Source organism: Diceros bicornis, chromosome 2 (assembly GCF_020826845.1).
Source record: "Diceros bicornis minor isolate mBicDic1 chromosome 2, mDicBic1.mat.cur, whole genome shotgun sequence".
NCBI classification, from domain to species: domain Eukaryota; kingdom Metazoa; phylum Chordata; class Mammalia; order Perissodactyla; family Rhinocerotidae; genus Diceros; species Diceros bicornis.
Window position 1 is genome coordinate 11419466 of NC_080741.1, and position 23941 is coordinate 11443406.

At 36.8% G+C, this 23941-nt stretch overlaps 1 protein-coding gene across 4 annotated transcripts in view; it reads left to right on the plus strand.

The window, feature by feature from the left end:
- Nucleotides 1–51: 51 nt before the first annotated feature.
- The window catches only part of XRN1 (5'-3' exoribonuclease 1), a 115321-nt gene continuing 91431 nt past the window's right edge, over nt 52–23941 (plus strand). For all 4 annotated transcript variants that reach the window (XM_058551721.1, XM_058551730.1, XM_058551736.1 and 1 more), the window contains exons 1-10: nt 52–191; nt 11204–11436; nt 15135–15232; nt 16414–16523; nt 16622–16732; nt 17972–18054; nt 20462–20549; nt 20633–20801; nt 21540–21607; nt 21928–22065. In XM_058551721.1, the coding sequence (XP_058407704.1) occupies nt 117–191; nt 11204–11436; nt 15135–15232; nt 16414–16523; nt 16622–16732; nt 17972–18054; nt 20462–20549; nt 20633–20801; nt 21540–21607; nt 21928–22065 (1173 nt within the window). In that variant the 5' untranslated portion in view covers nt 52–116. The remainder of the gene's footprint in view (nt 192–11203; nt 11437–15134; nt 15233–16413; nt 16524–16621; nt 16733–17971; nt 18055–20461; nt 20550–20632; nt 20802–21539; nt 21608–21927; nt 22066–23941) is intronic.

Consider the following 23941-nt stretch of genomic DNA (forward strand, 5'->3'; position numbering starts at 1 on the left):
GTCGGGCGGGCGGCGTGTTGTCATCTGCCGAGCGACGGCCGGAGGCGGCGGCGTCGGCCCCGGCGGGGCGTTTGGTTTCGGTTTGGCCCTGACTGGAGTTAGTGTTGACGGCCGAAATGGGAGTCCCCAAGTTTTACCGATGGATCTCGGAGCGGTATCCCTGCCTCAGCGAGGTGGTGAAAGAGCATCAGGTGGGTGAGCGAGGGGGCAGCGGCCGGGAGGCCGAGGACCGGGGCCCGCGGCCCGCCCTCCAGCCGGCACTGGGCTCTCCGGCCTCGGCTCGCTGCCCGTCGGCGGCCGATGAGTGGCGAGGGGAGGGCGCCGGCAGGTCTGAGGACACCCTGCTGTCTGAACGGCGGCGAGGACGCAGGCTGCGTGCCGGGCGGGGGCCGCGGGCCGCGGCGTTCTGACAGCTCTGCCGCCTCGGAAGTGAAGTCGGGGAGCGCCGCCGCAGTGGGCGCCTGCCTGCCCTCCGCGGGGCGCTGCGGCCGGCGTCGCCTCGTGGGGGCGAGCCGAGGGCCAGTGCTCCTGGCCCCCATCCCCGCCCGGCGCGGCCACCCGCGCACCCGGTGCCGGCCGCCTCCGCAGTCGAATCGCCTGGCGTCCCTGCCTAACCGAGAGCTGCGTCCCTCCCCACCCCCAGCGCCCGGGCTTTTGACGTGGCCGGCGGTTCGGTTTATGAGACCTTTGCCTACCCTGTTTGTGTCATGCCGAAGACCCTAGCAATCCCATTCCAGAAGAAACAGAAATACACTTGCACGGGGCGGAGGACGTTATTTGGAGGATTCGTTGTGTGTGTGTGTGTGTGTGTGTGTGTGTGTGTGTGTGTGTGTGTACGAGAGAGAGAGAGAGAGAGAGAGAGAGGGAGAGAAACGGATTGTTAGAGCGCTAATACTAGTAATAATATTCGGTATGTAATGACCCCAGAGCAACACTGATGTTTAGATTCCAAAAATGTAGTTTATATGTAGGAACTGTCGAAAGAGAATAGAAAACAGTAATCTGTTAGGTAAACTAGACTTTGCGTGACAGGTTAGTGGTTGTCACTTTTAATGATTTCAGTAAATCCCTTGTCCATTTTATATCTTACAGGAAAAAATCAGTTTGGCTAATTGAATTAGTTGCGATGAATAGTATTGTATTAATAGTTGGGGGAAACAATCCAGTGAACACCATCATGCTATTCAATTCTTGTTTCATTTCTTTAACAAGTACTATAAGCATGAAGGTAGGGTTACACTTCCAGAAAGGATTGTTTGTTATTGGATTACAATCAGATATGGTATTTGAGGAAAAGCTTACAAAAATTTCCAAAATGGTAGTTTAACTTATTTGAAACATGCTTTGAGTTAGATTTAGGGAGACAGTTTTATCCAGAGAAGAGGGTTAAAGACGTTGCTAGTACATTGCAGATATGGAGACAGCTAACTTTGGCTTTTCTTGTATCTTTCATTCAACAAACATTTGAGTACCTGCCATACATCAGTCATTTTATCTCTAAAGTGAAAAAATGTGATTGTTATTCAGACTGACTTGATAATACATTATTTGTTCAGGAATATTTTTACTCTATAATCTCTGGCACAGAATTTGGTTTGGTGAAAGTATCTTGGATTCTCTCCATCCTGAGGAATTTTGTTACTGAAGAACAAAAATCATCTCTTTAAGGCAGTTTTATGACATGAATACTAAGAATAGGTTTAAAACTTGGTTCATTTAAGTGATGTCTTTCAAAAACATTTGATGCTTGTAGTTAACGACAACAGCAAGCAAATGTTATAAAAGGTTACCAGCTACTTTCTCAACGGTACTTAAAAGGTGGTAATGCCTAAGTAAGTCATAATGGTTCAAAATCCCAGAGGAAGGGATTGGGAGGAGAGGTGGGTTCTGGGAAGATGGTGGCAGTGGTGACAGCAGCATAGTTTTTGGTCTCTGAATCCTTACATAAAAACAGAAAGAGAAACTGGATAGCAAAACTGAAAATCCATAGAACAGTTACAACAAAACCACATAACAGGGTGTCCCTATGAACCCCATAATACAAGTAGGTGTGGAAAAACTGCCAATAGCATCTTGACCCAGTCTGCATTGGCATCTTTCAAGAGGAAGAAGGAAGCAATGGAGCAAAATCTGATGGACCTGAGAACAGGAGAACTCCAGAATATTTGCTGAAAGACTCTGTGGGCCAGTTAGATAGCAGTGGCTGTAACTGAGGAGTTTTAAAGGGCAGGAGCAGTCTACCTGCTATGAACTCTCAAAACTGACTTGCCAAGGCACCATTCTAAGGCAGAGAGTGAAATAAAATTTTATCAGGAAAGGGACAATAGAGATAAAAGAAGAAGAAGGTCTAGATAAAAGGTGGGGAGGGTTACAGAGTCAAGAAATCTTAGAAAACAAACCACCGTATGTTTTAACACTACCCCAAAACAGCAGAAAAGGGAGCTTTGTGAAGTTAAAGCTTTCCTGAACCCCTCCTAATTCTAAAAGTTCTGGAAAATTAAATTTACATAAAAATGAACAACAGAAAAGTATCAAGGTCAAATAGCATACAAAACTATTATACGGAAAAAAGGAAACAAAATGACATCCCTACAGTCAATAAAAACTTGCAATAAAAATGTGCACACAAAACAGACCAAAACTCTAACCTGTTATTTCAGAATGAGCTAAAAGGCACTCAGAAAATGATATAAGATAGGAAAGAACAACATATATTAATTAGAAAACTCAGGAATAAGGTGACAGAACCTAGGGAAAATTGGACATAAATGAAAAAATCATTTCAGAAGTGAAGCCTAAAATAGTAGCAAGGCAAGAACAAATGATGCCATAAGAAAAAAATAGAAGGTGGAAAGAAGAGGAAATTATAAAATATAAAAAAGTTTCAAGAAAGTAACTAATAAGAAAGATAAACAAAGAAGACAACCAATAGGGGTTCCTGAAAAAGGAAATCAAAGCAACATAACAGAACAAATACTAAAACTATAATTAAAGAAAACTTTCCTCAGATTAAAACATATATATTTGAAACTACATGTTGAAAGCATATACCATGTGCCCAAGAATACTGATTCAGATGACCAATACCAGGTCATATTCTAGTAAAATTACTGGACTTTAAAGAAAAAGAAAAGAAAGCTTTGATTATCTAGAAGAAAGGAACATGTGACTTATAGGGAAAGAAAATAAGGTTTTCTAATTTTAGAAATTCAGACAGCTTTATGCCCGGAGAAAATAAAGTAACAAGATACTCAACTGACTTTTGAGTATAAAGGATAAGCTGATAAAATGCTTTCAGTGTTCAAGAATTCAGGGAATATTGTTCCTTGGAGCACTTTCTTGAGAAATCTACTAGAAAATGAGCTTCAGACAATCAAAATGACTAGGGACACATCAACATTAGAACCAGTGGTGAACATTAAATATAGTTACCTGTAGAATAGAAACAAAACAAGAGTTAAGAGGGAAAAAGTTTGGTATGTAATGGCTGTATGCTCTGACAATGTATAGATAGCACAACTATGACATAAAGGAGGATGAGGGAGAATGGGGAAAGCTTATGCAAAAAAATTTTGTATGTTACTAATAACCATCTTGATGGTGGTATTAATATTGTTTCTCTGAAACCCATGTGTGTGATATAATTAATGCCTGATTATAGGGTATTTAATTCTGTTGTCTCTTGTATCCTTGAGAACCAAGATTCTTGGTGTGTAAGAAAGAAGTTACAGATGTATAGAGAAAACGTTAAGTAAAAGCTCTAGTCTTGAAACTGAATTGGAAGTATCAATAGGAACTTATGAAGCACACATATGCATATGCATAAATTTCCAAGCTCTGTCCCTGTGTCCACAGAAAAGGCCTAGAAACAATGACCAATCCAGTAGCAATATGCATCCTTAGTGCCATTATGGTCTTGACAGACCATTACTCACTAAAAGAAATTCGGATTTCTTGGAGAAATGACTGATTCCAGATCAGAATCAGGATGTATTCGAGATGAGCCTGGAGGCTTTTGTCATACCCTATAGCAAGGAAGCTACTAAAGACTACTAGGGACATGTCAAAGGATTGAAGAGACAACTAGAAGAGGTTGACAGTGGCCTCAAAGGGGACAGTCTGAGCTTCAATAATGATAGTAATCCGGTAGATTAAAATCTATCAAATATACTTAAATCCTTATGTTCATAATGGTACTTTAAAAACAAAGATCCCCTTCCAAAGGTGGTAGGAACAGTTCCTAATCTTGAAAACTGGTAAATAAAGGGAAAAAAATAAGCATTTTGTTCTACCTCTCCTGTACCACTGGGTAACTCGATGGTAAAATGGTCTCTTTGTGAGAGTATTCCAACTAATAAAAAAGAAATGATAAAATATCTCCATTTTGCAACCTGAAATGAATTAATAGAAATAGTCATTAAGCATCAATGGCTGCTAATATTAGAAAAAAGAAAGGGCCGGCCCAATGGCTTAGTGGTTAAGTGTACGCGCTTCGCTGCTGGCGGCCCGGGTTCGGATCCCGGGTGCGCACCAACACACCACTTCTGCGGCCATGCTGAGGCGGCGTCCCACATGCAGCAACTAGAAGGATGTGCAACTATGACATACGGCTATCTGCTGGGGCTTTGGGGGAAAAAAATAAATAAATAAAAATCAAAATTGTTGCCATACAGTTTTATATACTGTAAAAAGATCTTTAAAAAAAAAAAAGAAAAAAGAAGAAAAGGTGAGATAACCAATAGAGCTTAACCTATTCCTGTTTCAGAGAATTCTTGACATGGATAATGTATACAAGACTTACGTTGGTGTTTGGATGTGTAAATTAGACGCTTAGAACCATTTTCAATGCCTAGTTCAATCAAGTGGTCCAGTAGTTCGGTGGAAAGATATTATGACTATATAAAATTACGGTTATTTCATAAATCTGTATTGAATATAAAGCTTATATACCATAAGATTGAGGAATACAGAGATATACAGTAATATTTTGTGCTAGTGTTATATTATTGTAAGCATATTTCTTGTTTGGTAAAGGGCTGGGAGTGAGGAAGGAGTTAAGTAAAATAAATAAATAGATAAATAAAATAAGAATAGTAAAACAAAACATTGCCTGCTTTAAAAGAAGGGTACTTTCCGGGGCTGACCCTGTGGCTTAGCGGTTAAGTGCGCGCGCTCTGCTGCTGGTGACCCGGGTTCGGATCCCGGGCGCGCACCGAGGCACTGCTTCTCTGGCCATGCTGAGGCCGCGTCCCGCATACAGCAGCTAGAGGGATGTGCAGCTGTGACATACAGCTATCCACTGGGGCTTTGGGGGGGAAATAAATAAATAAATAAAATCTTTAAAAAAAAAATAAAAGAAAGGTACTTTCCTTAACGTTGAAGGCAATAGACTAGAAGAGAATGTGGAGATTACACAAAGATTATAAAATACAAAAGGAAAACAGAAAATCCAAAAGGAAGTTGCACATCAACTATATGCTTAATCAATGTCCTGGGTACTGAAGGTGGATAGGGAAGAAGAATAAAAACCTCTGACCAATAACATTATTATTCTAGGAAACCACAAGATTGCCCACACACTATGGTCCAATTTCCTTAGCAAGACCACTAAGGTGGTTGGTGATGTGAAACTTGAGTATCTTTCCTATTTCACCTGCTGCTTTCCCAAATATCCCTATGCTATGGTTCTCCTACTCATTTCCCAGACATATGCATTTCATGCCTCTGTGCCTTTGTTCTTGTAGTTCCTACCTGCAAGACCTTTTCTTCTCCATCTGGCTGACTCCTCCTCCTTCCGAGTCTACTCCTCAAAGCCTCTGACTTTCTCATACTTACTGTACCAGTCCTTGCTTTATGCAGAAGGGTGCATTGTATTGCTCCTGTCTGTCTTCCCTCACTTTATTATACCTAAGGGCAGGAACAGTCTGTTTCTTATGTGGTTTATTTCATGCATAGTGACTGACACAGAGTAGTTGATCGGTTAATGTTTGCTGATTTAATGAATGAATAATATAGATAAAAGGGAGAAAAAAGTAGAGATTAAGCCCTAATGAGGAACATACATATCTGATGAAAATTTAACCTTTAGAAAACAAAGGTCATACAACTAAGATTATAAACTCTTAGAGCATATGCAGTTCTCTCCATGATTAGAATCCAGTAGACTGCTACTTTAGTACTCAGGATTTGTTCAGCACTTGTCATGTACTAGACACTGTTTTAAGTGTTTTACATGCGTTCATTTATTTAATCATAGCAATCCTGGTACTATTATCTCCATTTTGTTGCTGAGAAAACTGAGTCACAAAAAGAATGAGTTACTCACCCGAAGTACTTTACTACATTGCTGGTAAAGTAAATGTTGGAGCTGAATTTGAAACCAAGCAGAATTGCTCTAGAGCAGTATTTCTTAACCTCTTCTTTCATTATTGCCCCTCCTCCAGATGGCTCTTTAGACTTGTTTTTTTTCTAATCTCCCCCCCTCCCATGGAAATTTAATACCACAGCTATACTGTCTATCTCTTTTTGTACTGGGTGCTTCATTATGTAAATCACCCCCCCCAACAATTTTGGCCCCCTCGGGAGCCATATTGTTCCTATTGATAATGCATACTCTAGAGCTTGCACTTTTTTATGAAAATTGTGGTAAAATTTATATGATAAAATTTGCTGTCTTAACCTTTTTTTTTCGGGGGAGGGGAAGATTGGCCCTGTGCTAACATCTGTGCCAATTGTCCTCTCTTTCTTTCTTTTTTTCTTCTCCCCAAAGCCCCAGTACATAGTTATGTATCATAGTTGTAGAGTTGTAGCTCCTCTATGTGGGACACAGCCACAGTATGGCTCAATGAGCAGTGAGTAGGTCCGTGCCCAGGATCCAAACCAGCGAACCCCTGGGCCGCCAAAGCGGAACATGGGAACTTAACCGCTACACTGCCCTGCCATCTTAACCATTTTTAAGTGTACAGTTCAATTGTGTTAAGTGCATTCACATTGTTATGCTAGAGCCTGCACTTTTAAAACCAGTGGTCTATGCATTTTGCTAAAAATTGCTTCTTGACTATGAAAACCTAAATTTTCAAATTATGGGGAATGTAAGCTAGCATTTCCATTTTAAAGTGTTTGCTCTTGTGTAGGGAGCTTACCTGTCTTATCCTTCACTGTATTTGCTGTATTAGTGTATTTACTGTATTTCCTAGCATCTAGCACAATTTAGAACATATTAGGTCTTCAGTAAATATTTATTGAGTGAATGAATTTATAAACTAGGATATTATATAATCTCTAAAACGTACATAGTATATAAAAACATTGTATATTAAAATAGTTTATTAAAATATGCATAGTATATTAGTATTTTTAAAACATAGAATATTAAAAAAATGAATCGAAGCAACAAAACCTTAGGATTGTTTAAGATAAATAGTATTAAAGAACTGGAGAAAAAGAATTGTTAACAGCTCTGTTAAATGGTCAGTCAGATATATACTGTCTTTATGTAAAAGACATTTTGCAACAACACTAAGTAGGATACAAAGTTATGCTAACAAAGAAACTAATGTTTTGAGAAAATTAGATACTAAGATGTTAATATTTAACCACAATTTAGTATGAATGCTTATTCCTTTCTATGCAGATACACATGTAGATAAATATTTTCTATAAATGAGATAATAATATACCTCCTGTTTTATAACTGACTTTTGTCACTTGACCATATGTATTATACACATTATCCCATGCCATATATGAATCTATATCATAATTTGTAATTGCTGTAGTATTCCATTGTATTCGATTGTTTTCTTTTTTAATCTTTTCTGAGCAATACTGCCATGAATGTTCTTGTACTTATATCTTTGTGCACATTTCTGTTACTTCTCAGAATAAATTTCCAATATAGCAGTCCCCCCTGATCCATGGTTTCACTTTCCATGGATTCAGTTACCCGTGGTCAACTGAGTTTCGAAAATATTAAATGGGAAATTCCAGAAATAAACAATTCATACATTTTAAATTGCTTGCCATTCTGAGTAGTGTGATGAAATCTCTCACCATCCTGCTCCCTCCTGCCCAGGAGGTGAATCATCCCTTTCTGATCCACACTGTATATGGTACCTAAGGGGTAGTCACTTAGTCGCTATCTCAGTTATCAGATCAACTGTCTGGTATCACAGTGCTTGTGTTCAAGTAACCCTTATTTTACTTAATAATGGCGCCGGGGGGCCAGCCTGGTGGTGCAAGCGGTTAAGTACGCACGCTCTGCTGTGGTGTCCTGGAGTTTGCCGGTTCAGATCCTGGGCGCGCACCAACACACTGCTTGGCAATCCGTGCTGTGGCGGTGTCCCATATAAAGTGGAGGAAGATGGGCACGATGTTAGCCCAGGGCCAGTCTTCCTCAGCAAAAAAAGAGGAGGATTGGCAGATGTTAGCACAAGGCTGATCTTCCTCACAAAAAAATAAATAAATAAAATAATGGCGCCAAAGTGCAAGAGTAGTGATGCTGGCAATTCAGATATGCCAAAGAGAAGCTGTAAAGTGCTTCCTTTCAGCAAAAAGGTGGAAGTTCTCAACTTAATAAAGAAAGAAAAAAAATCGTATGCTGAGGTTGCTAAGATCTATGGTAACTTTTATTACAGTATAATTGGTCTATTTTGTTATTAGTTATTGTTGTTAATCTCTTACTGTATGTAATTTATAAATCCAACTTTATCACAGGTGTGTATGTATAGGAAAAAGCATAGTGTATATATAGGGTTTGGTACTATCCATGGTTTCAGGCTTCCACTGGGGGTCTTGGAATGTATGCCCCACGGATAAGGGGCGGACTTCTATCGCAGAAATCTTGAGTCAAACATATGTACACTTCAGATATTGATATATACTTTCATATTAGTTACACCAATTTATATTCCCATCCCAGACTACTGTGTGTAAATGCTCTCTCTCTCTCTTTTTTAGCTTTGTGATTTTCCTCTTCTGTAAAATGGGAAATCAAAATATTTCTCTTTTATGGTTGTTACATAATTACATAATTATGTAACATAATTACATAATATGTAATCATAATAATTATCATAACAACCATAATTTATGGTTGTTATCAATATTAATCACATAATTATGTTATCACATAATTAAGTGAAAGAATGAATATAAATGTTTAGCCCAATGTTTGGCACCTAATAAGTGCTTAATAAATGGCAGCTATTGCTTTTAATATGCATTAAGCAATAAGCTATTGCTTTTAATGTGAAATATGCATTTCCCCAAAACCTTGCCAATAGTGGGTAACATCAGTCTTTCTAATCTTTGCTAACATGATGGGGAAAATGATATATTATTTTAATTTGAAATTTGGGGATGTTGAACATCTTTTCATATGTTTATTAGACTTTTGTGTTTCTTCCTTTTTGAATTGCTTTGCATTTTCCATGCTTTTAAAATTTGCTTTTTTTTATATTTGAGAATTTTGTATATTAGGAATATTGACTTTACCTAATTTGCAAATATTTCCCTGTATTTTGTCATTTTCAGTTGAACTTGTTTGTGGCACTTTTTTTTTAACCCTATAGATTTAAAAAATACATTTTTAGATAGCCAGTTCCACCATCTGTTTGGTTCATGATTTATGGATTTCCCCACCCTAAGATTACCAAAATATTTGTATATAATTTTTCTACTTACATTTCTCACATTAAAATTTCTAATTCTTCTGCAATTTATATTATAAGATGAGACACAGTTTTGTTTTGTTTCCACATAGTTAGCTAGGTGCCCCATCCCTTTGTTGCATTGATTTGAAATGTTTCTTATATACTAAATTTCTGTATACACTTGGACTACTTCCTAAACTGTTTAGTTGAATCAAGCTGTCTGTTTTATACTTTTTAATGTAATATAGGGCAGATTTTCCTGCATTACTCTTCCTTTTAATATTCTTCCTGGCATGTTTATTCTCCTAGGGACAATTTGGAATCATTTTATAAAGTAATCCCGACTCCCTCAAAAAAATCACATTGAGATTTCGATTGAGGTTGTCAGATTACTTCAAACAAACAGTAAATCTTGAATGTACTTTTAAAACCTCATGATCACAGTTGTCTTTTCAGTTGAGCCTATTACTCAATAAGGGCATTTACATTTTTTTCTGTGGTGCTTAGTAAAATTCTGTATAAATGAGTGTTTTATAAATATGTTTTTGTGGTGCTCATTGATTCAAAGGCCAAGACTTTTCACCCCCAAAACTCAAAGACATGCCCATTTTCTCAATAATAGGAAAATGTATTGTTACCTGTACATATGGTAAAAGTTGAATAATTGTTTCAGAGATGATTTTCCTTAAGTTTCTACAAGGAAAGCCCATTATGTTTTTATGTTTGAAAATTCAAAGTATTTCTTTGTGTGTAAGGCAGACTACTCTAAAATTCTTTAGTTAGACTAGATATTGTAACTTAATATTAAGTTGTACCCATTTCCATTTCTTGTTAGTGTATATTATTTTAGCAGTGTTCCCCTTACTTGCTCACAGGCATTTAAATAGAGGAAAAATAAATGAGAGCCAGAACCATGAAGGCCTTTTTATAAAAATAGATGCCTGTTAGCAAAGTTTAGAAAATGATTTAATCCACATATCAAAAACAAGAAATCAGTTTTCAAAGTTTCCTAAATTACTTGGCATAATCTAAGCTTTTTAAATTAATATAACTATATGAATGACTCTGTTTCAGTGAAACCAAATATAAAATAAGACTTTAAATCATTTGTAAAACCTTTTAATGACCATGTACAAACAGGCTTTTGATATAAATGGGCATCGTGTTACCCATTTATAGAGGAAATTAAAGCTTTAAGAAGTTAATGTCAAATAGTAGGAAGAAAGGAATCTAATGTTGGAGTACCAAATGAAGCAAGCACTTTATTTAGTGTTTTCCTGGGCTATCTTATTTTAAATAAGTAGATAATTTCCTGACAGTAAATCTGATCAAGCTATTGGTGCATTATATAACCACATAATGTGTCTCCGTCTTACCAATTCCTCTTGCTTTTTTTCTGTACTTTCTTTATTCAACTGTGATTGTTTACTCAATTTTTATGTAATAAGAATGCCCCTATATCCTGCTTTTTATCAGCTGCTTTTCCCAGCTACTTAGATATCCATGGTTGATTATAATAATGATCTGGATCATTTTTCTTTGTTTTTTAGATTCCTGAATTTGACAACTTATACCTGGATATGAATGGAATTATACATCAGTGTTCCCATCCTAATGATGATGATGTTCACTTCAGAATTTCAGATGATAAAATCTTTACTGATATTTTTCACTACTTGGAGGTGTTATTTCGAATTATTAAACCTAGGAAAGTGTTCTTTATGGCTGTTGATGGTGTGGCTCCTCGAGCGAAAATGAACCAGCAGCGTGGGAGGCGTTTTAGGTAAAACATTTATGGTTTATTTTTGAATGCTATTTAGATTAATGAAATATATTATTTTGAAGATAATTGACTTAACACAGTGCATCTTCTGTTCATGTTTCTTTTGTGTTTAAATTCCCCCAGAAATGTAAATATGTCATACTTATAGTGTCATATTTTATCAATCAAGTAGAGGAATTAGTAATTCAAGTGAGGTGTCATTTCTGAAAGCATATATTGGGCTGTATAAAGTTACTCTTGTTCTCTGTCACAGATTTTTCAAACTTCTCGTTGGTAATTTGGAAATGGTAGTAGTAGTAGAGAAAGCTGCTTCAGTAGTCTGCCCTGAGCTAGGGAGCCTCAGAGTGAACTGAGATATTGTTCTAATGAGAACATCACTGACATTTAATTTAATTAAACCAACATTTGTTGAATGCCCAGACCCTGGGCTAGAAGCTGACTCTGATTGAGCATGGGTCCAGATTGGCAGAAAGGCAAGTGAGATTAGAAGGTGACTGATGGAGTATGAGAAGAGAGTTGAGTTAGGACACTCAAGATATTAGCAGCCTGAGTATGTGAGTTGGGAAGTAGGAGAAGTAAAAGGATGAGAAGAGGTGTACACGGAGAGAGGGTTTTAAAGTCAAAATCCTGGACATGTGGAATATGTTAGAACTGAAGGAAAGAAACCCTGAGTCTAGTGTGTTTGATGAGTCATTAGCATAATGAGTCATTTCATCACAATAGAGGTAAAGGAGTGGAAAGGGCACCTGTGAATCGAATGTGGAAATCATCAAGGAAGGTGGGAAAGTACCTCGGGAAAGTCTAGAAGTAAGAATGGGGAAAGGATGGTAAAAAGTGCTGATATAAATATCAAAAGAGAAAAGATACTGAAGATACTGGAATGACTGTGAAATCCTTGAAGATGAGGACCATCTTTTACAAAATTCAGATTCTTACTTACTTGATCTGAATCTCTAAAAACTGAGCCCTGGATACTATTTTTACCAGACTCCTCTGGTATTTGTTAAACTAGTTTTGAGGAGCTACTGGGCTAGAAAATCTAATGTTGAGAAAGGATTATATAAGCCCACTGTATCAGTCAGTGTTCAGCTGCAGGTAATAGAAGCCTAGCTATTTTAAGCAGAAAAGGATATAATACAGAGAATTAGGTGCTTATAAAAGTAGTTGTAAGAGCCAAAAGGGTGGGAATCTAGGTGAGCATTCAAGAATGACTTCCAGAACAGCCCCACAGAACTGACCACCAAGCGGCACTACTACTACAACATTCAGGAAGGTGAGGAGTTAGAGGCCTCCACCAGAACAGGTGGTTCCAGGCATTTATTCCTTGGCTATAATCCAGGAATTAAGAAGCTACCACCTGAACTGTTGGCTCCAAGAATACATTACTTTAGTTACAATTCAGCAATCAAGAAGCCACCACTGTATCTGTTAACCTTAGGGCCCCAGGGCACCTGCTAGATCTGTACCGGAAAAAACGGATGCTCTGCGCCTTGCTTCTCAGCACCTACAAAGCTACTGAAGATTGAGATCGCTTTTACTATTTATGAAACACACGCACCCCACAAACCCAGTGCCTCAACTGTCATGCAGACTTCACCACAGTTCCGCTTTCCAGACCTTTGATAGAGGCATCTAACTGACAAAATCTAAGTCACATCCAGAAACCTAGCTGCGGGGAAGCCTGAGAGTCTAATTTTTTAGCTTTCCAACCTCTCCATTATCAGAAGACAATCTAGGAGTGTGAAATGGGTGTTGAGGGCCAATCCACCATAACCACTACAAGCCTTTACTAAATACTGTGCTGGCATTGAGTGTTCCATGTTTCCCCGAAATCCCCCAGTCAACTTTTTCTCATTCTCCACAGGGACTGTTTTCTCCATTCATAATCTTTAATCATATTCTTTGTATATTTCTTACTGCTTTTTAAATCTGCTACCATCTGGCTTTCATCCCTACCATGCCACTGAAACTTCCTTACAAAATTACAAATAGACTCTTTATGGCTAAATCTAAAGAATAATTCTGTCTTTATATCACTTCACTTATCTACAGTATTTAACAGTGTTGACCATTCCTTCTTTCTTGAACTTCCTTTCCTTGACCTTCATGTGACCACACTCTCTCTGGCTGCAGTTTCTTCATTTCCTTGTTATCTTCTCTTCCTCTGCTTTTTTCTTAAATATTGGTGTTTCTTAAGGCTCTATCCTGAGTCCTGATGATCTTAACCAATGACTTTAATTACTGTATCTATACTAATCACTCCCAAATTTATCTTCCTCGTGGATATCTCTCTCCAGAGCTTCTGTATATCCAAATGCCTGCTAAATATCTCCTTTTGGATACCACAGATACAGTTTAGGCTTAATGTGTTCAGAACCAAACTCATCTCCACCTCAAAACTGCCTTCCTTCTATTTCCTGTTTTAGTGAATGGCAACACCAGGCAAATAGCTGCTCAACCCAAAAGTCCAGGAGTAATTTGGACATCTCCCTCTTCCTCATTCCCCACATCCAAGTCCTGTTTATCTGGTCTCTTAAATTTGTCGTATCTATTTACTTCTTTTCATCTTGACTGCTTCTGTCTCAACCTAGGCCACCATAATCTTCCACCTCCATTACTTTAATAGTCCTACCTTGTCCCAGTCACAAACATTCTCTATACTGCAGCCACATTAAGCATTATGGCTGTTTTTCTATCTCTGCACTAGAGTGTAAGCTTTGTGAGAATAGGAATCATTTCTCTTTTGTTATATCCCAAGAACTGGTCACATAGTGACATTGAATAATCATTTGTTCAATCAAACAAGGAAGGGGAGAAAAGAGGAAAGAATGGCTTTCATTAGAGAGATTACAAATGAGTTGATATCTTCAGAGTTTTAGTTACATTGAAGAGGTTGGTAAGAGAGAGAGTTTAAATGTGAAGAAGAGTTTGTTTATCCCAGAAATAGAATTCCACAAGGCATAGTAGATAGAGCTTGTAGCAAGGCTGTAGAAAATGTACATAAAGCAGAGCTTCCTAACTTGTATGCCATGTGGCATACTGGTGTGCCACAGATGGGTTATAGGAGAAGCCAGACAGGAATTGGGGTGCCTGTACTCAAACCTAGGTGCATCTGATTGTAAAACTCATGTTCTTCCTAGTAAATCCTCTTGCTTCAAAAATGAGATGATTTTAGCAACTGACGCCATTAATCTTATTAGGCTTTCATTTTAAGTGTTTTTATGAGAAAACCCCAAGATATACATTATAATTTTATAATTATTTTTATATAATATTCTTAGGGATCATTTTAATAATGCGCTTCTTGTTTGATATTATTATTAAATGTAGTATATATAATGAACATTTAATGTTATACTTTTGAGCTTGTTTCCAGAATCAATTTGCTATATAACTGTGACAAGAAAACAATTACGTTATAATAAGTATTTGTAATGTTCTATGTCAGTTTTATACTGTTATAATGTTCTACTTCTGTAGTCCTTATCTGAAAAACTTAATTCTTTAAATAAATAAAAACAATTCTGAGACTCATCTTTATCAATTGTAATCATTTCAAAACTTGTATTATGTTTTGAGCCTTAAAATTGATGAATTAGTATTTTAGTTATAAAAGCATCTAAATGACAGATTACTTTATTAAAGATCTCTACTTTTTCCTAGAAACTTTAAGATATTTTTTTCCCTTAACATTTAAGGTCAGCAAAGGAGGCAGAAGACAAAATTAAAAAGGCAATAGAAAAAGGAGAAACTCTTCCTACAGAGGCCAGATTTGATTCTAACTGTATTACACCAGGTAAATCCACTGAGAGAAAAATTCTGAGAGATTTAAAATGTAAATGTAAATTTTTTTTTCAAATGCATTTTTCTTTTTTAGCCTCTACTTATTTTGTCTTTAGGATTCCATTTGCTATATTTTCCCAGTTGTGTCTCATGAGATGATTTGGTCACCTCCATCATAAGTGCTCCTATGAAGACCCACTGTAGGGATTTACAGATGTTAAGTGTAGCTCTAGACTCCCAGAGGCACAGAATTGCAGACCTAGAAAGAACTTACAAGATCCGTCCTACTCCCACCATTTATTTGAATGAAAACTGACTCAGTGAGGTTGTGGCTTACCCAAATTTTAAAGCTTGTTATGTTCAGGACAAGAAACCCATTCTCCTAGTTCAGAGCACTTACTCTTCTTCTCAAAGGCAGTTAAGATTTCTGTGACTTTAAGGATAGATGAATTTATCAATATTTTTTTTAATTTTATATACAACACCATACTCTGTGCTTCAAAGAGCTTTGTCTAACATCATTATAGTCCTTTACTTTAAAAAAAAAAATCTTAAAATCTTACATTCTCGTGAAGTCTTTACTAACTATGGTAATTTTTTTCTTTCATTAAGTGCCCTAATCACACATTACTCAATTTAATAACCTGTTTTATCCTGATTGTGGTTTAAGACTGTATTGCCTTTGACTCTTTACCATCTGGGCTTTTCCTAAAACATAATCATTGTAGACTCAGTTTCCAGATTAATAATAATTTTCCAGGTTAACAGTAGTAATAATAACGGTAGTTGTTGTTATTATTGGCAATCTGATTGAAGCTGCATGTCTTAAAAAAAAATTCAGAATCTAGCAGAGGAAATAGAAGATTGAGATTCATTAGAGAGTTGAAACTCTGCCCTTGTGTGAAAATATTTGAAGCATAGTCCTGAGGCAGTAATAACATTCCTTGACTTTCCTTATCTGACATTAACTTCATTTTAGGGTGACCAGTGAAATTAGAGACAGTTGTGGTATTTGCTAGGGAAAGGTGCAACATTACTTGCTTTTCAAGATAAGCAAGAGAGCTTTTGATCTCCTTTCGAAATCTTTTACCTAGCTGTTCCCTGGACACTCAGGTCCAATTTCATGTTGTCACTGGGAACTCACTGTTTTTATGTCTCTCTCAGATTAAACTTTTAAAACCTTTTTATTTATAGGGACAGAATTCATGGCCAGGTTACATGAACATCTGAAGTATTTTGTAAATATGAAAATTTCTACAGACAAGTCGTGGCAAGGAGTTACCATCTACTTCTCAGGCCATGAGGTTATTATCTTTTTTATTTAAAGAGGTTTTTTTTTTTAATTTAATATTCTGTCTGAACCATAGTATTTTACCACATTTTTTAAAAACATTATATTTAGACTCCCGGAGAAGGAGAGCATAAAATCATGGAATTTATCAGATCCGAGAAAGCAAAGCCAGATCATGATCCAAACACCAGACACTGTCTTTATGGTTTAGATGCTGACTTGGTAGGTATAATGCTTATTGTTATTATAACCTTATGCCATTGTAGTTAAATATCTTAGTCTTATATAAGAAGCTTTCTGGCTATGGAAACAAATGTTGGAGACATGGTAATGATTGCTACTTCTGCCATTACCAAAGTTCTAAAACAATTGGAAAATGAGCTCTTTTACCATAGTTTATGATCAACATAGGTCTCTATCGTTAGTGTTCACACCTGACTGACCTTAGTGCTATGAATACTCTGCTGAGGTCAGGGTAGAGGGCTCTTTTTACCCTCATGCTGAATATATGACTTTTAATACCACCTGATCTGATAACTCCACAACCTAAATAACTTTACTAGACTTTTTTTGCTGTAACTCTTTATTATGGAAATTTTCAAACATAAACAAAAGTAGAGAAGATAGTACAATGAACCTCCTTGTGTCCTTCATCCAACTTAATTTTCAACTCCTCTCCCTAACCGTCTGTCTCCTTTCTTCTACCCCCCTGGATTCTTGAAGCATATCCCAGACATTGTATCATTTTGTAATGTTTCTCTAAAGGATGGTTTAAAAAAAAAAATGTAACCACAATGCCATTGTCTCACATAAAACAAACATTAACAATCACTGTTTAAGATATGAATAACCATTTAGATTTCTCGTTTCCCCAGTCATTTCATAAATGTTTCATTTTGTTTTGTTTGAATCAGGATTGAAATAAAATAAACAATATCATTACATTTGGTTGATATGTCTCACTAGACTGTTTGACACACTTTGGGGATTAGAATACTATGTGAGAAAATTAACGAAAAATGCCCCTTTCCAGTTTGTTTTGAGTTTTCACATACTAGAGGTATCCTGGCCTCCAGAAGAGGCCTACATTTTTCTTTCATGGAAAAGCTGCTACCTCTAATTTCTTACCCCTTCCCCCATGGCAAGTGAAAAGGTGTGAAAACCAAGAGAAGGTTTTGGGGATTTTTTGTGAAGGGGCAGGGTGGCAGTTATAAAGGTCGTGTGAGTCTAAGGTAAACTTTGTTTTCTTAGAAAAGTACACTCACTGTACCCCATTTATAGCCTATAAGTGGATCATATTTTGATATTTGTATATTTAATGTGCTAATAGATTGTTTCTTTATTTTCCTTAAATAAGCATGTTCTTCTTTATGTAGAGATGTTTTTTATATAATTGCTTTTGTGAACCTGATGCTATAAAAAATAAGAAGGTAGAAACATTTCTTAATCAATTTTCAACAGATTATGCTTGGATTAACAAGTCACGAGGCACATTTCTCTCTTTTAAGAGAAGAGGTTCGGTTTGGTGGCAAAAAGACACAAAGGTAAATCATACATGATCTGTAAATATTTTCTCCCATTTCATGAGTTGCCTTTTCACTCTGTTGATAGTATCATTTGGTGCACAGATTTTCTTTGTGTGTGTGTGTGTGTGTGTGTGTGTGCGTGTGTGTGCTGAGGAAGATTTGCCCTAAGCTAACATCCCTCACCAATCTTCCTCTCTTTGCTTGAGGAAGATTCGCCCTGAGGTAACATCTGTGCCAGTCTTCCTCTCTTTTGTATGGGGGTCACTGCCACACCATGGCCGCTGACAAGTGGTGTAGGTCCGTGCCCAGGAACTGAACCCAGGCTGCCAAAACAGAGCACATCAAACTTAACCACTAGGCCACCAGGCTGGCTTTACAAAATTTTTAATTGTGGTGAAGTCCAATCTATCTATTTTTTTCTCTTGTTGCCTGTACTTATAGTGTAATATCCAGGAAATCATTGCAAAATCCAGTGTCATAAAGCTTTTTCCCGTTTTATTCTAAGAGTTTTATAGTTTTAGCACTTAGTATTAGGTCTTTGATTCGTGTTGAGTTAATTTTTGTATATGGTGTGAGGTAAGGGTCTAACTTCACTCTTTTACACATGGGTGTCCAGTTTTCCCAGCACCATTTGTTGAAAAGACTGTCTTTTCTCCATTGAATGGTCTTGGCACCCTGGTCGAAAATCACTTGACTGTATATGCAAAGGTTTATTTCTGGGCTCTGTATTCTAGTCCATTGGTCTGTATGTTTGTCTTGATGCCAGTACCACAGTATTTTGCTTACTGTAGCTTTATCAAATAAGTTTTGGAATCAAGAATGGTAAGACCTCCAAATTTGTTCTTCTTTTTCAGATTTATTTTGGCTCTTCAGGGTCTCTGAGATTAATAATTTTTAGGACAGATTTTTTTTATTTTTGAAAAAAACATCATTGGGATTTTGATAGGGATCACTTTGAATCTGTAGATCCCTTTGGGTAGTGTTAACATCTTGATATTAAGTCTCCCAATCCATTAACATAGGATGTCTTTCCATTCATGTATGTCGTCTTTAATTTCTTTCAGCAAGGTTTTGTAGTTTCAGTGTACAAGTCTTTTGCTTCCTTTTTTTCTCTTCTTTTATTTCAAGAAAGATTTTTTATAAATATAGTCACCATGCTGTACATTACATTCCCAGGACTTGTTTGTCTTATAACTAGTTTATATTTTTGATCACCTTCACCCATTTCGCCCACTCTCTACTCCCCACCTCTGGGAAATATCAATCTGTTCTCTGTATCTATGAGTTTGGTTTTTTGCTTCTGGTTTTTTTCATTAGCCTCCTTGGTCAAGTTTATTCCTAGGTGTTTTATTCTTTTGGATGGTATCGTAAATGGAACTGTTTCTTAATTTCCTTTTTGGATTATTTATTGCTAGTGTTTAGAAAAATAACTGGTTTTTATGTGTTGATCTTATATCTGCAGCTATGCTGAATTCATTTTTAGCTCTAGTAGCTTTTTGGGGGATTTTATGGGATTTTCTAGCTATATAGAATCATGACATCTGTGAATAGAGATAGATTTACTTCTTCTTTTCTTCCCTTATTGCCCCAGCTAGCACTTCCAGTATATTGCTGAATAGCTATAGTGAAAGTGGGCATCCTTGTCTTGTTCCTGATCTTAGAAGGAAAGCTTTCAGTCTTTCACCGTTGAGTATGATGTTAGCTGTGGGTTTTTCGTAAATTCCCTTCATCATATTAAGGAAGTTCCGTTCTATTCCTACGTTGCTGAGTATTTAGATTATGAAAGGGTATTGAATTTTGATAAATGTTATTCCTGCTAAATGATTATGTGGTGTTTTTTCCTTTGTTTATTAATGTGTATTACATTAATTTATTTTTTTATGTTGAACAATGTTTGCATCCCTGGGATAAATCCCACTTGCTTGTGGTGTATAATCCTTTTAATATGCTATTGTCATCTTATATTTTTACTTATAGTTAAACTTGGAGTATGGGCCAGCAGCCAGGAATATAGACCCCTATACCAAGCCAGGGAAAGTTAAGAAGAAGAAGTGATAGTGCCTCCGCATTGAAGCCTTGAACTATACTGCAATAGATTTAAAGTATATACTCACTTATCTGTATGCTTTGTGCTGGTGGCCAGCCTTAATTGGACCAGATCCCACTGGTGTCTTACATTTATTATGTATTATTTAGACTTTCTTAATTCTGAGAGTTCTTCCACAGAAAGCATAATGTAAACCAATTATTATAATTGCAATTATATTTTTATCTTTACATTACCCTGCAGCTGTCATATAAGTTACATGCCTTGATTACAAGAATTAATTATCTTCTAATGATGTTTTATTTTAAGCTTTGCTACATTTTTAAACTTGAACCTTAAAAATATAGTTAACTGTGTTGATCGTCTGACTACTTACAGGGTATGTGCACCAGAAGAAACCACATTTCACCTCCTACACTTGTCATTAATGAGAGAGTATATTGACTATGAGTTTTCAGTATTAAAAGTAAGTATTAATATAGCCGAGGACCAAAGATGTGGATGCAGAAATTTCCATAGTATTTGACTTTTTTCTCCATTTTGCTGTAGGACAAGATCACATTTAAATATGATATTGAAAGGATAATAGATGATTGGATTTTGATGGGATTTCTTGTTGGCAATGATTTTATCCCTCATCTACCTCATTTACATATTAATCATGATGCACTGCCTCTTCTTTATGGAACATATATTACCATCCTGCCAGAACTTGGGGGTAAGAAAAGTTTGTTATTCATTTGAGGCTACTTTAATTTAGCACTCAAGTAGCCCTAAAAATGTCACTCAGTTTATTAGATTATTGCATGCACAACTAAAGTAGGAAAATACGTGGGGTTTCTTTTGGTCTAAGGCACCAAGCTCTGAGACTGGAATTGTAAGTGATTCACAAGCAAAGAAAATGACCAGAGTTAAGTAGTCTCATTCATTGATACCTAAGTAATCTCTGCCTTTAATTACTTAAGAAAGCCAGCAGAAGTTGTTGGTTTCACTTAGCTCCTTTCATATTTAAGCATATAAATTCAATTTTTCTAAATGGATAAGCATTTAGAGTATTTAATTATAAGGGAAAGATTTTTCAATTAAAATGGGAAGTTGACAAACTGATGATACTGAAGACAACACAGTAGCAGGACGTTATCAAATGGATGATCTGGATAGATTCTAAAACATATTTAATTTAATTATCTGTTATCAAATGTTGTTGGAAATGTGGGAGGATTGTTATTATATGAACCTGGAATTTCTTATATTTTACTTCGGTTCTTACATATTGTGTATTAGAGTAACATCAAGTTCATAGAAACTAGGGCCAGTTATATAGCCCAACACTGACTGTTCGTTTTCTTGATTAGTAGAATGTCCGTGTTCAACATTTTGTGAAAAGAATTTTGTATAATTATTTAGAAAAAATAATGTCAGCTTTTAGTACAAATTTAGATTTTGTTCCTTTTAGGTTATATTAATGAAAGTGGGCATCTCAACTTACCTCGATTTGAGAAATACCTTGTGAAACTGTCAGATGTAAGTAACTAGAGGTTTTTGTTTTTCTGTCCCAGAGTATCTATAAATGGTCAGTAACCAATTACATAATAACAGAAGAAAAAGTTTTTGTAATTTTACTCCAATTGGTCATTCTGTATAAGTAATTTAACCTAAATTATTTTTATTTTTATTTGCTTTTTATTTTTAATTTTCAGAGTAGTAGATGAGGTCCCCATGTGCATAAAAGAGCAGCATTCTCTAATTTCCTATACCCCAGAAGTAGTCACTGTTAAGTTTTGTTTGTATTCTTCCAGACATACTTAAATCATTTTTAAATGAATTAAAATATTTCTTTACAGTTTGATCGGGAGCACTTCAGTGAAGTTTTTGTGGACCTAAAGTGGTTTGAAAGCAAAGTTGGTAACAGGTACCTCAATGAAGCAGCAGGTGTTGCAGCAGAAGAAGCCAAGAACTACAAGGAAAAGAAAAAATCAAAGGTGTCCGTTTTTTTTAGATGTCCTTTCATATTTTTAGCTGTAAAGGTAAAACTGATATTCCTTGTTTCTCATCTTCCTTATGATTTTGAGGTTGCCTGATTTCATTTTCATTTCTTCTTTCCCTCTATGGACCTTTTAAAAATTGTTTTGGGAGCCAGCCTGGTGGCGTAGCAGTTAAGTTCGCACACTCTGCTTCAGCAGCCCGACGTTCATAGGTTCGGATCCCGGACGCGAACCTACACATCGCTTATCAAGCCATGCTGTGGCAGGCGTCCTACATATAAAGTAGAGGAAGATGGGCATGGATGTTAGCCCAGAGCCAATATTCCTCAACAAAAAGAGGAGGATTGGCAACAGATGTTAGCTCAGGGCTAATCTTCACCAAGGAAAAAAAAAATTCTTTTGGTTTCTTTTTTGTTTATTATCATTTACTATCATTTAAATCTGATCTTTAAAAATCAATTTCTTATTTTTACCCTTGAAGAACATCGTGGTTTTTTTGCTCTTCCATTCTATTAATAAGTGTAGAAAACATTTCTAAACATAAAAGCCCAGAAAATTAATTATCTTTTTTTTGTGTGTGTGAGGAAGATCAGCCCTGAACTAACATCCATGCCAATCCTCCTCCTTTTGCTGAGGAAGACCAGCTCTGAGCTAACATCTATTGCCAATCCTCCTCCTTTTTTTTTTCCCCAAAGCCCCAGTAGATAGTTGTATGTCCTAGCTGCACATCCTTCTAGTTGCTGTTATGTGGAATGCCGCCTCAGCATGGCCGGACAAGCGGTGCGTAGGTGCACGCCCAGGATCTGAAGCCGGGCCGCCAGTAGCGGAGCGCGCGCACCCAACCACCAAGCCACGGGGCTGGCCCCTAATTATCTTTTTTAAAATGTGGATATTTATAGCATTTAATGTTATGAAACATTAACTAGATCAGTAATTTTTCTCTAGAAATAGTTTATATATAAAATCATATATAAAAGACAGCGAGGGGCCATCCCAGTGGCGTTAGTGGTTGGGTTTGCACAGTCCACTTCGGCAGCCTGGGGTTTGTGGGTTCAGATCCCTGGTGTGGACCTACACACCACTTGTCAAGCCATGCTGTGGCGGCGACCCACGTACAAAATAGAGGAAGATTGGCACAGATGTTAGCTCAGGGACAATTTTCCTCAAGCAACAAGAGAAAGATTGGCAACAGATGTTAGCTCAGGGCCAATCTCCCTCACCAAAAAAAATAAAATAAATAAATAAATAAATAAATAAAAGATAGCAATTTGCTAAGTTAAGAGTAATTAATAGCACAATATCTAGTAAATGTTAGGTGCTCAATAAATGAATAATAGAATCAATAAGAATGTGTTAGTACCCTGTAAAGCATCTCTAATAAGCTCCAAAGAATGTCTTATATATGTTATCTTGGAAAAAAAACCTCTTCTGAAATTTTCCTCAGCCTATCCATAATTATTGGATTCTGGTGAAATTGATGAGTTCTTGTACTCTCCTTGCTATACCAGTTCTATTACCTAATAACTCTTGCTCCAGGAAGGACAACTATCCTCATTTTCTCTAGTGCAGTCCTTCTAATTGCTTGGCTTTCCCTCAGTAAAACTTAGCAGCAGTCAGTCTGCGTTCTACTCTGTGTTTTTTCTCTTAAGAAAACAGGCTCTGCAGCTTTTTGGGAACCTGTACTCACAAAACTTACATGTCAATAATCCCTGGTTCCACCCACCTCAGCTCAGTCCTTAAGCCTCATAAATCTTCCAGGTATCTGTGGTTAACATTAGAGACACTGATAAAATGAGAGGAGCTGGAGGAACAGCCCAGGCACACAAAGTTGGCAGATGCCCTGGTTGGATGAAGAAGAGGAAATGGCGATACG